This window comes from Callionymus lyra, chromosome 10 (assembly GCF_982586985.1).
Source record: "Callionymus lyra chromosome 10, fCalLyr1.hap1.1, whole genome shotgun sequence".
In the NCBI taxonomy this organism is placed as follows: Eukaryota; Metazoa; Chordata; class Actinopteri; order Syngnathiformes; family Callionymidae; genus Callionymus; species Callionymus lyra.
Window position 1 is genome coordinate 9,520,343 of NC_141827.1, and position 13,040 is coordinate 9,533,382.

At 36.9% G+C, this 13,040-nt stretch overlaps 2 protein-coding genes across 3 annotated transcripts in view; both read right to left on the reverse strand.

Annotated features, from left to right (window-relative positions):
• Positions 1–7,702, reverse strand: part of LOC148070190 (guanine nucleotide-binding protein G(i) subunit alpha-2-like) — a 42,599-nt gene extending 34,897 nt beyond the window's left edge. Inside the window, exon 1 of the mRNA XM_087801840.1 lies at positions 7,084–7,702. Within this exon, the coding sequence (XP_087657966.1) occupies positions 7,084–7,201 (118 nt within the window). The 5' untranslated portion in view covers positions 7,202–7,702. The remainder of the gene's footprint in view (positions 1–7,083) is intronic.
• Positions 7,703–9,115: 1,413 nt separating this feature from the next.
• The window catches only part of LOC148070191 (sodium-coupled neutral amino acid transporter 3-like), a 42,311-nt gene continuing 38,386 nt past the window's right edge, over positions 9,116–13,040 (reverse strand). For both annotated transcript variants that reach the window (XM_087799985.1, XM_087799986.1), the window contains 2 exons: positions 12,077–12,180; positions 9,116–11,363 (listed from right to left, as the gene is read on the reverse strand). In XM_087799985.1, the coding sequence (XP_087656111.1) occupies positions 11,259–11,363; positions 12,077–12,180 (209 nt within the window). In that variant the 3' untranslated portion in view covers positions 9,116–11,258. The remainder of the gene's footprint in view (positions 11,364–12,076; positions 12,181–13,040) is intronic.

Genomic DNA, 13,040 nt, shown 5'->3' on the forward strand with positions numbered 1-13,040 from the left:
CCGACAGTGACAAACACAACACACCGAGGTACACGCTTACCCTGACTTTCTGTCCAAAGAGTGATGAGACTCACATGTCATCACTCTACTACATTATTCTTGTTAAAAAATAATGTTTTTGACTTTGAAATTTCATTATATTAAGTACATTTACAACTTTATGTTCTAGGAGGGTAAACAAATATCAGTATAATGACATTTCGCTGCACTGTGTCGGTTTAAAACAAAAAAATTGTTTAAACTAAATAAAAGTTAGTTTTTTTTTATTTTAAATTAAGATGCAAATATTCAAAGCGTTTGTTCATTTTTTTGTGTTGCAATCCAACTTCCGGATGCTAATTGGCAGCTGTTGTGATGTCCTCCGTCGCTAGACGAACAACGAATTCTCAGTGATGACTGAGGACGAGAGGATACAGTCGACACAAGCAGCTCTGATGTTTTTGGACATATTTTGGTTTCAAAAACAAATGAAAGCGGTTACGACTTTGTCAAGAGTCATGTGGTCTGTAAATTCTGCAACACCAGAGTAAAGTACTCGACAATACTACAAATATATCAGAATACTTGTATTGCCAGCGTTGTAAACAAAAGAAAGGAATGTTGGGAAGTGGCATTACAGATGATCAAAATTAAATAATAACAATAGAATATATATATATTTTTTAATAAATATAAATGAAATAAGACCCATTACCATAAAATGGCATATGAATAAACAATTAATAAACACAAAAACATTACTCTACTATTATTATGTGGACAGCAGGCGGCTAGAAAGAGTTCTTAAACCAGGATGTTCTGGTCCATACCCTTGTATCGCTAGATTCTTGCCAATACACACTCCTATTTCAAGGTCAGAGAAAACAATGTTTTCGAAGGTTCAGCCGATTGGACCAGCACTCCCACGAGTTACAAATTCAACCAATGGGTCGCTTTCTTAGTCATAAGGTCCCACCCGTTGAGTGGAAGCATTAAAAGATTTCTTCGGATCAGCAAAGCGCGGCGAGGGATGTGTCGGTGCACGTTATGAAGTAAAAAAAGAGACTCGCGTCTGTAGATTGCGGCTTTATTTTGTAAATACAAACATACTTACTTTACTTTTATCACTCATTTCCTGCCTGAAGAAGTCGGAAAGGACACCGGAAAGGACTCAAGAGCCCGAGAGAGGTGAACTTAGGACGACACTGGTGTGAGATGAGACACACCTCTGGACGACATAGACAGGAAAGTGCAGTCTCGTCCCTGTGGACCTGCACTGAGACACTCAGTCTGCAGGAGCTTAATCTTCACAGCTCCACTTATAATTGAAGGATCTACAGTCGCTCGGACGGACGCCGCTACACGGAGATCGCTGTGATCAGCGGCAAAAAAGGGAAGGAGGGGATAATAGTTTACAGTACGTTCAATGGTGAACCACGGGCCCCCATGGAGGGTCGTGAACTCTCGGTGTGAAGTGTTTTTGCTTCTGGAGCTCAGGAATAATAAACAGCACAGTACGGGGTTGTGAGATGAAAAGATATTTGCAGGACCTGAAGGCAAACACCATCACCTCAAAGGATGTGTGACCTTCAACCAATGATGTGAACGTGGGATAAAAACACGACCAGATGAATATGCACAAGAAAGAGACTCAAATACAAGCTCATTGTTTGTGTTGTTCACTTTCCACCAGAGATGTTGTGTGAAAAAAGAACGGATCATTTTCACAACATGTCATGTGAAAGGTTTATTAAATCGGGGGGGCATCTCTTTCATAAAGGCACATTTAAAACATTATCAAAATGTTAACCATTATTGAAGGATCTTTATTAATCAAGTATTTTCATTTATTTAAAGCCAACCATTTGCTTTTGCAATAAACTCCCGCAGGTGCCTTTAAATGGCTTTTTGTGATTATACTATAGAAATTATTTCCCAGATTGAAGTAAAGATCCTCAAAATATGTCCTTAAGTTCAGCGACACGGTATTAGCGGTTCATTAATGTCCATCTCCGCAATTTAAGTAGTTTCTTCATTTAAGCCGATTAAAAATAAAGAAGCTTTTCAAGGTTATTTAATACTTCCTTACTACTTAAAAAGAATTAAAGGAGAGGAATCAATCTTGCTTTAAATTTCGCTTTCCTTGATCATCAGAAGGGGATAAAAAAAATTAAAAAAAACAACACTAAAGAATGAAGGATATCTATTTATCTTTATCTATATAGAAAAAGGCTTCAAACTCAGCCAGTTAACAAACAAAATGTAATGTTCAGCCAAATGTTAAGAACTGGCACAACTTTACTAAAACTGTTTTTGCGATATTGTGTTTTAAATTCAAGTTAATTGAGTCTTAATTTCCCACAATGTGGAAAGAATGGAGATATATCATATATCAATGTCTGTGTTATTGTGTTGGGAAGTTTTCTTATAGTTGCAGACGTATACAGTGTCTGTTATTTATCTTATCTTAAACATTTGCATCTTCATAAGTCATTAAAACGACATCAATATTGATCCATATTAACTTACATTTTCCATCCCACAGACCAAATGATTTGGAGAATAGGATTCGGCCTCTGAGCCTTGAGTTTTTAATTCCTTTTTAAAAAAGATAAAATCAATGGATAAACATTGTAATTGCTTTTTTTTCCAAGTTATCAATCGGGGAGGTTTAAAAATCAGTAAAAGAAAGTTGAGAAAGTTCGACCTCTGTCGTCTATTGTTGCGTCCCAACAATTGATTAGTATTACTTTAAAATGTGAACTTCTCTTCCATTTTACTTTAAATAGCCAAGTCGTTTTAACTGCGTCTCGAGCGAAAACACCAAAGATCATTTTTATGTCGCTGTAAAAAACATCCGAGTCGTGGACGTCATTTTTATCCCCGCAAGGAAAAAAAAAAAAAAATCTATGTTTGGATTCTTTCACCACAGCCCAATAAAACCGCCTATATTTTCTTTATTTATCAGCTGGTGCTTATCAAGACGACAGCTGTGTTCATTTCCCGACACACATCTGCTGCACACAAGTGTGTCCACACACACACACACACACAAGCACACACACAAAGAGCCTATATTCTTAGAGAGTTGTCGTGTTGCACCGAGAAAACACTCGACGCTTCCGTCAAACTTTCAATCAGCGAAAACCACTTCTTGGCGAACAAGCGATGTTCTCTACGGCGCCGGAGATTACACGTCAATCATGCGCTAGAAAGCATCCAATGAGTGTTAGTGGAAGCTTAAGTCTCAGCAGTTCAGTCCAGTCGCATTAACTAATGACTTTTTTTTCCCGGTGACGGGACAGAAGCCGACACGTACTACTACCTCCAGCCTCTTTGTGTAATAACACAATAAAAGCACTCATCTGTGAGAGGCTTGATTACAATGTTTGTTTTTAAAAAATGCGCCCGTTAACGTGTGAACTGAACCGTCCGTCAACCGTTCTTCCACGGAGCGTGCTTTCCAAGTAACCCGGAGAACAGGAAGAATCCGAATTCTGCCTTGTCAAGTTTGCATCAGAGGAGTTTATATTTACTCGCAGCTGGCAGCGTTTCCACTGTAACTATTGAGTCACGTCTTGACTGTTTTTAGCTACTAGACGCTCCAGCTGCAGTTCTGGGAAGAAAGCAAAAAACTCGAGGAGTCCTCGACTGTTTTCGCAGCGACAGGCGGCAAAACAAGATGAAGAAGAAAAGGGCTCCTATATAAAGGGGGAAATTAAGTAAGTTAGTAAGTAATATTTGTAGAGCACTTTTTCTAGACCGGGGTCACAAAGCGCTTAAACAATCAAAACAATACACAATAAAATATATGCTTTAAAAGGTCAAGACACCGCCGAAACAAACACAGGAGTCTCAGAGAATGAAGGAACTAACTAAGTAAGTAACTCAAACAAAACCATGCCTTTGTTTTTTTTGGTAAAATCTGGTCGGTTTACGCAACACAATCGTACAAGACCTGGACGGACGAGTTCTTTAGAAGAACCGTCACTTCATGTTTTGACAGGCGAGGGTTCGCGTCGGCGACTAATCTGGCGATATATTGAAATACTATAGGAACAACAATATATCGTGTTTCTTTTAACAAACTTATCCCTTTGTGTCATCTCTGGGTCAAGGGTCTTCGAGGCGTCCCTTGAGTACCCCATTTGTTTTTTCAGGCCACCGGGTCACCGTGACCCAGAGATATGACACCACTGCTCCATTTCACAAGACAGAAAATACAATTAAATTCAAGTGGATATTTTCCTATAAATTGTATTTCCAAAGATGATATTGTTGAGTATTGATAAGGTATGGTGATGAATAAAAAAAAAAACTATTAAAGTGTATCAATATTCCTTACATCTCTAATGACGGGTACATTTCGATATTTAAAAAATTCCACATTTAGTTCTCACTGATGACAACATTTCAGCACATATTTCATAAACCTGAAGTTCAGCTCTCCTGTAATTCCTCTCCAACCTCACATTATGCAGCGGATGATAATTACCCGTGTGAGGCCTGCTGTACCGAGCGTACAATTACTTTCTCAACCAGGGGTACGACTAGAGAAGCAGTACAAGCACAGGACGGAAAATCTGAGTAAATCAAAAACTGCATTACGTTTCTAAAGTGTTCATGGTATGAAACTAATCTTAACTCTTTTAACTCTTCACCGATTTCAAAGTGAAGTGATTCAAAATATATTGCTTTGGAAAAAAAGGAAATAAATCAGGATTAAATATACCATTTCCTTTTTTTTTCGTGATATTTTCGCAACAGGAAGTTGGCATGTTCAAGATCCGTCCGAGACCCTGCGAACTAATGTCAGCTGGGAATGACTCCCGTGACTCTTGACCCTTCGTTGCCAGAACAAGCTGTGGACGACCAAAGAATCAACGTGTAGAAGAACTATGGCCGAAAAAAATCCCCAAAACAACGCAGAACCGACGTCAACAACTGAAGCATTATTTGCTGACAGACTTTATTTTAAAATGACCGTCAAATGTTGGATTTTTGATGAAATAAGAACAAGACATTTTAACAAAAAACAAAGTGAAAATGGTGTTCGGGTTGCAGATAAAGTACGTCAGATAAAAACATCAAGATTCTCTTTAACGACTTCTCTGTGAAAATATGTTTTTTTTGGCCTTTGAGAAAATACAACGAATCCAACCTTTCCAGAGGACTGGCATGAAAAGCTGGAGTTAATTTTAAAATAAATAAGATTGGTTTCCATATTATCCTCATATAGAAGCGTTCTGAGAGGAAACGAGTGATAAAAGTAAAGTGTAAGTTACAAGTACAAAACAATATTTACCTCCAGCCTCCATTTCTCCATGAAGACGGTTTCACTTCTTCGCAACATTTCATCAGTTTAAATCCGGTCATCTTTAAACGCTAAAATGGGCCGTTTTGATTGACAGCTGGCTGTGATGAAATCTTACACTGCTCCGACTCAATGGGCGGAGCTTACGGCAAAGAAAGCAGACCATTGGTTGATTCTGTGGAGGCTGGTCCCACAGCTGGACCGTGTCGTGTCAATAAAGTTTTAAATGTAATTAAAGAAGTTAAGTCAAAGGATAAAACGTTGTACAGTATTTAACAAGAACATCGTGACCTTTAAGTGCGAGTCTAGGTTTATCGTTTTAGACCAACGTTGTTTAAAACTATTTGTTTTTTTAAAGAAAATGAACATCTTCTACCAGTAAATCCCCGCAGTGCTCCACAAAGGTACGACTGTGCTCAGACACCATAACAATCTGTTAAATCCATTCATAAAAGCAAAAGCGGCCCGAGGCGTCGCTAGCTTTACAACCAAGAGTATCAAGCTGCGTTGGTACGTGCGAAGCCGCTGCTCTGGGAACAGTCGGCCGTTCACCTCGCTCTGTTCCCGAACAGCTGCCTACTCATTATCAGCCAGACCCGCGGTTCCAGCCCCGCCACGACAGGAAGTCGTCCAAACCCCTGCACTTCTGACAACATTCAGCTTCTCTCACTCGCCCCCGAAAAATGTCAACACAACTCGGACGTTCCCAAATTTTCTAACAAAAGCTCAAATGTCAACACTTCATCGAAACTGGTTTCCACCGGAGATAAGAACTCTTTTTTTCTAACATATGGAGGCATGAGAACGATTCTGTTCCACTTCCTGTCCCGAGTTTAATGGTTTATAATAAAATACTTTGCAAATCACATTGACGACTGTGACAAATTGTCTTTATATATATTATATATATATATATATATATATAATATACATATATATTCAACTTTTTTTTCTTTTTTTTTTACAGTAAAGCCATTAGCTTCGAGGAAACGACCAGATTGAACATTTAATGTGTAACTTTAAAAAGATTATTTGACGAAAATAGGTTTTAATTCTCAAGAGTGTTTTTTTATTGTCTTATAAGTCGTATCAGATTCTGTTAAACATACTTTTCTGTATCAACGAAAATGTTGTTTTTTTTAGGCTTCGGTGACAAAGACAATAAGTCAAACTTTAGCTCCAAACAATTGCACTGACAAGTCAGTAAAATGGATTTCATAGTATTACTTTTACTACACACAGTTGTGTAAAAAAAGGATTATAGCCACTCATTTTATTGTAGTTTACAGTCTGGTTGAACTAAAGGTGGGTTTTTCCTCCACTAACATGACGATAGGAAGACAACTCGCAAATAAAGAGTTTAATTTAACACAAATACATCGACATTTTTTCACGTTTTCTTCATTAAAAACAACTTCTCAACACGTCCCATGTTTTCTTGCCACATGTGGAAGAAGTAAAACAATAACCAGGCGACAGGTGAAGGGAAAAACAATGACTTATTGACACTAGTGTGTGTTTATGTGTCCTCAGGAAAAAAAAAAAGCTTTTGTTTGTGTGAAAACACACTGTTGTCTAAACACACGTGTGTGTGTGTCTGGACGTCGATGCTGGTGCTGATGGCATCGGTGTGTGTTTCAATGGTGTGTGTGTGTTTCTGTGGTGTGTGTGTGAGAGAGTGTGTGTGAGTGATTAAAGTCCTCCAAGTGTTGCGCAACTCGTGTGTAAACATTAACGTGACCCCCCGGTGTGTGTGTGTGTTTTTGTGTGTGTGTTTGTGTGACACTCACCCAGCAGCAGCAACTTGACCTCCTTGGCCGCCTTTTCTCGATCTTCTCGGAGGTTCTTGTCTATCATCTTGGACCGTTCGGCCGCTGCCTTGTCTTCCTGACTGACGGTGCAACCCATCGTTCCCAGTGCGCGCTTCAGGTCTGCGGCTAAGTGGGGGTTAGTACCCGGAGAAAAAAATGTGTTTTTTTTAATTAAAAAAAACAAAAAACCCTCGTTCTCTGACAAGGGTTCGGGTTGAGACTTCCCTTTTTTTTCTAGACGACTCGGCAAAAGTCGTGTTTATCCGCCAGTGGAAAAAAATATATATATAATTTTTTTAACTTAAAAAAAAATAACTGGAAAATTCCAGAAAATGCCAAAGTCAGGAGGACAACATGGATTAATAGGAGAAAAAATAAAAATACAAATCCGAATAAAAAAATTGTTCACGCGAACATGTCAAACTCAGAGGAGCCGCTGAAGTACTTGAGCTGTCGAGTCTGTCGCTACAAACACGCGTCGGTTCGGTGGAAAACTTTCATTGACGGTTCCGAGCCTCCGTGACCGTTACGTTACCGTTTCTTCTCCGGCGTTGAGATTTCTCACGTTCGTAGCCACACCCGCCGCCGCCCTGCGCCCGACAAACACTGGCGCCGTCCACTCCACAGCAGCAGTGGCGGGGGCGGACCCCTGACCCCGGAAGTAGCGACCCGGAGCGCAAAGCTTCACGGGAAATGCAGTTTTCTTTTGAACGTAACGATGTAACTACGTTATATTTTTCTTACATTTTTCTATCCATAACGAAAACGATTGTATGCTTCAGTAACGGGACATGATGAATTTGTATTTTTATTTATTTGAATAGCGCAGACCAGCAACAATTTGATGTTTATTTTCTTGTAAAGGTGGAAATAAAAGATTAGTCATTTATTTTACTTTAGTGGTTTTAAGAAAACATGTTTATTTTTTACTTTATTTTGAATTACACTACGTTGAAAAGTGTTCAATGGCTATTTATTGTCATTTCAGTCAGCATTATTGCAACATTTGTCGCCCAGTTAGAAACGAATACAATATAATAATGCCTTTATTAAACAAGTATACATTATAGCGAAATAACATTAACATCTATCTTTCTATTAATATACCCAATTGATATATGATTTCATAAAATAAGTATAAAATATGGCCGAAAAAAAATATCAACGATTAAGTATATGGCTTCATATAATAATTTAATATATAGCTAAATAAAATGAACATAAATATATGGCTTCATAAAATAAGTCTAACATATGGCTACATATAATAAATATAATCATCTCTAACTGAAAATATTACATATTAAAATACATATAAATGTGAATCCCTGAAGGGTAAAAATAAATATACTTTACGATTAATGTTGTGCGAATAAGTTGCTAACTCACTTTTCCTCCAGATAAATAGCGCCACCCAGTGTATTCAATGAGTTCTGCAATCTTTAAAATATAAATCTTACCTGCATTAAAATCACTGAACGACAGATGAAAATCGTCATAATCATCAAAAAAAAAAATTCTTTATATATATATTATATATATATATATATATATATATATATATATATATATATATATATATATATATATATAATATACATATATATTCAACTTTTTTCTTTTTTTTTTACAGTGAAGCCATTAGCTTCGAGGAAACGACCAGATTGAACATTTAATGTGTAACTTTAAAAAGATTATTTGACGAAAATAGGTTTTAACTCTCAAGAGTGTTTTTTTATTGTCTTATAAGTCGTATCAGATTCTGTTAAACATACTTTTCTGTATCAACGAAAATGGGTTTTTTTTAGGCTTCGGTGACAAAGATAATAAGTCAAACTTTAGCTCCAAACAATTGCACTGACAAGGCAGTAAAATGGATTTCATAGTATTACTTTTACTACACACAGTTGTGTAAAAAAGGATTATAGCCACTCATTTTAATCATCAAAAAAAAAAATAATACCAAGACTAGAAAAACAAATAAATAAACGTTTATGTTACAGTATTATCTTTATTGCCACATCGTTTCCAGTACAATATCTGCCAGCAACATATTAAAATATATAGATACATGAATCAAAGGACAAGGTTTAAAAGCACTTTGAAAATTATGACATTTCTTTGTTGGACTAAAACTATACTTGTTTTTGTCTTTTTTTACATTATACAAACTAGATATGCATGTAGAATATAGAGGGTTTACATTTATATACACTATTTAAAAAAAAAAAAAAAGTCAACAATATCTATGATTTGTTGCATCATATAGATTTCCATAAATCACATAAAGTAGAATCTCGACATCTGAGTTTTATCTTGCATTCGTAAGATGTATCACTTCTGTTTTCATACACATATGGTTGAGGTCGAACAGGGAAATACAAAACCTGCATTTTTACTTCTTTTTTTTTTTTTGTTTCAAACATCAAACACTCAGCTTGCGGTAGATTTCATGAACTCGAACCCGAAACACAGACACACGACCAAATATCTACACGACAAAAGACCGACTGTAAGGATGTCGTGAGAACAACACCGGTGTCCGGATCCAATATTCCTCATTTCACGCACATCGAGGACACAAATAGAAGCGACACCACCGATGACAGGAACTAGAAAACATTTGAATACAAAAAGTCATTTGATTTATAAACAGCAAAATCCATCAATAGGACACACGGATACATACATAGGTAGTTGAATCAAAAAATACAGCTGTTTTACTTACGTCGATAAACCCTCCAACTGTGCATCTGATTTATTAGTCGCTATTTAAAAAATAAAAATAAAAATCGCAGTGACTCACAAGAACAACTTTCATGTTATTTCAAGTAATGTTTGCAACAACATCCATATAGTTGACCTTGAATATACATTTCTAATCATTTTTGATAGATTGATTTATATAGAAAAAGTTTCCAAAAAAAAAAAAAAAACAGGACTAAAATCTGTTAATTTCTCAGTCGGTTTTTCAGCGTCGTCGCAGCAACAGGAAGTTGTGCTTCTCAAACAAAAGTGCTATTGCTAACTGCGCTCCAGGTTTTTCTAAATGGCAGGTTTAGCTTTTACGAAGGCGGATGTTTTACGGACGATGTGCGTGTTCGCGTTAGCGCCGCGAGACGAGCCACGTTGACGACCGATCCCTGCTCACGATGCTGAGGAGGATAGTTTGACCGGTATCCTGTCGGTGATGCTAACAGGAAGTCATCATAAGTATTCTTTACTTTTTAAAACTATGTGCAACTGAGTGTGTCGGCGACTAGAATATGTAATTCATCTGCTACTACAGATCGGGACAATACTGTCGTACATCAAAACGTCGGTTCATCCTTCCGTCGCGAGTATTTCTATTCAATACTCTTGTGGTTAACGTCGTGCTAGCTACAGATGCTACGCGGTAATAATAACGAAGAGCAGCAGCAGTTGTGGATGCAGCAGATCGACTTGTGCTCGATTGAACAGAAACTCGCAGGAAGTGTCCGAAATTGTTACGTGCGAGGCGACCATCTTTGATATCGTCTACTTCCTCACCTGAGTGGCAGATTGAACGTCTGCTTTTGTTGCAAAAATGGCCGACTTAAAGCAGCGCTACGTCATTGAAAACTGACCCGAAAAACAAATGCCATGCCGAGACGTTGCAGTTACACTGTTCTGACAGTGGGCGGAGCCAGAAACAAATCTGTTCAATCTTATGTATAGTGCTGCTTTAAGTCGGGGTGATACTGAAACGCCTCAAATCTCATTCTAACGGCATCGTACATGTGCTTTTCAAAATGGCCCCTCGAATAAGAAGCGACTTTCTCCAACACAGCGGCTACTTGACCCCGGTTCTTGCTAGGTTTCTGCCTCACACCGGTGGAGAACGACTCTGACCGGAGACAATCGACGGACCAGCGTTGATACTGTTGGATCTTTTTTTTAGGAACTTTAAAAAAAAAAAACAATTATTGCCACGACATGTGTTTGGTATGATATGTATGAGTCGTGCCACAGGCCGTGCTGGGCTGGATTTCGTCCGTCACATTGTGCCAGGATGAACATGAGGTTTACGATATACTTTAAGATCCCAGTGATTGTAGTTAAGGTTTTTTTTCTCGAGAGGTGGCGTCCTTCAGGCGAGACACCGAGGGCCTGAAGGTGACGAGGAGCGTCATCTAGTGGCCGCTGCTGGCTTTGCTGGAGCCTGACGTCCAGTCGATGATGATGAAGCTCAGGCTCATGATCATGAACAGGAAACCGATCCCGGCGAAGCAGGCGGCCTTGAAGAAACCGGGAGAGATTTGTGACCATCAGGAGAAAAAATACATGAAGCCTCAGGACAAAAAATATATATTTCTACACTTTTAATATATTCTGTATTGGGAAAAATGTGGTGGAACATTCGTACCCCGAAACAGGGGCAATGATTAAATATATAGAAATGTACTTTTATATTGTAAAATAATTAATATTATATATACTATATATAATATTTGCAGTACTGCCCGAGTACTTGGTCGTAACCTCTTTAATTAGTTTTCAAGCATCAGCTTTAAAAGCTTCTTGAGTCAACTGTATCCTCTTGTCCTCAGTTATTGATGCGATCCCATCTTTAGTTGTAATGAGTGCTGCCATCTAGAGGCCGGAAGTTTGATTAAAACACAAAAATAAACGCTGCAACTATCTACATGTTAAATGTAAACTAAAAATGAAAATAAATTATTTAATACACACTTTATTGAAATAAAAACCATCAAAGGACTATGATAGAAATAAGATATGGTAAAAATGTAAATATACATTTATCATCATTGATAAACCTTCAAATAAGTGCATAAACATTATCAATGAATGATTTAAATTCTGTTAATGTCCTTGGGTTACCTCAGGGTCATGGTGACCCAAAGGCCCGAGAACAAATGTGTTTGTCTCAGAGACAACATAAGGGTAAATGATTGACACATTTAATGTTAAAACATGTTAAAACACGCACCATGATTTTAGGAGCTGAACGCATCGGCTCCTCCTCTTTGGGAACAATCCTGATGTAGAAGACGGCAGGGAAGATGAAGATGAGGCAGGGGGCGGAGGTCGCACCTGAAATCACATCGACATTTAAGTTACAATGAATTTAATACTATTATTTTTATTTGTACATTTTTATGTTTTAGTTATTAGTTTATTACATCTATCAGTTTCAGGATTTTTTTTTTTTTTTTTAACTTTTGTATACAAGAAAACACATCGTAGTTTTGTAAACATAAAACTCATAAAATCATATAGTTTAAAAAAATCAAGCGTAAACAACAACATTTCAATTGTAATGTAGATTAAAAAGAAACAGAGAAGAAGAATGTCTTTTTATTTCCACCCCTTAGTCGAACTTTTCTATTTTACTGAAAATAATATTTATTCACATTTTAATTTATGTTACTTTGATGCGTCATGTGTTTATATATGTATGTCATCTGAACATTTTATAAATAATTATGGGTGTCATGACATGAATAAGTAGTATAAGTATAAGTATTAAAAGCAGTAGTAGAATTAGTAGTAGAATTATTAATAAACATATAAGTATTAGTATAATTATTAGTATAAGTATAATTAGGAAAGCAGTAGTAGAATCAGTAGTAAAATTATAAGTAGTAGTAGAATTAGTAGTATAAGAAGAATTATTAAAGGTATAAGTAGTAGAATTACGAGAAGAATTAGTAGTAAAAGTATAAGTAGTAGTAGAAATAGTAGTATAAGTAGAATTAGGAAAACAGTAGTAGAATTAGTAGTAAAAGTATAAGAAGTAGTAGAAATAGTAGTATAAGTAGAATTAGTAAAAGTACAAGTAGTAGAATTAGAAGTATAATTAGTAGTAAAAGTACAACTAGTAGTAGAATTAGTAGTAAAAGTATATATAATTATGGGTGCCATGACACTCCAAGTCAACTCAATGTTATAGT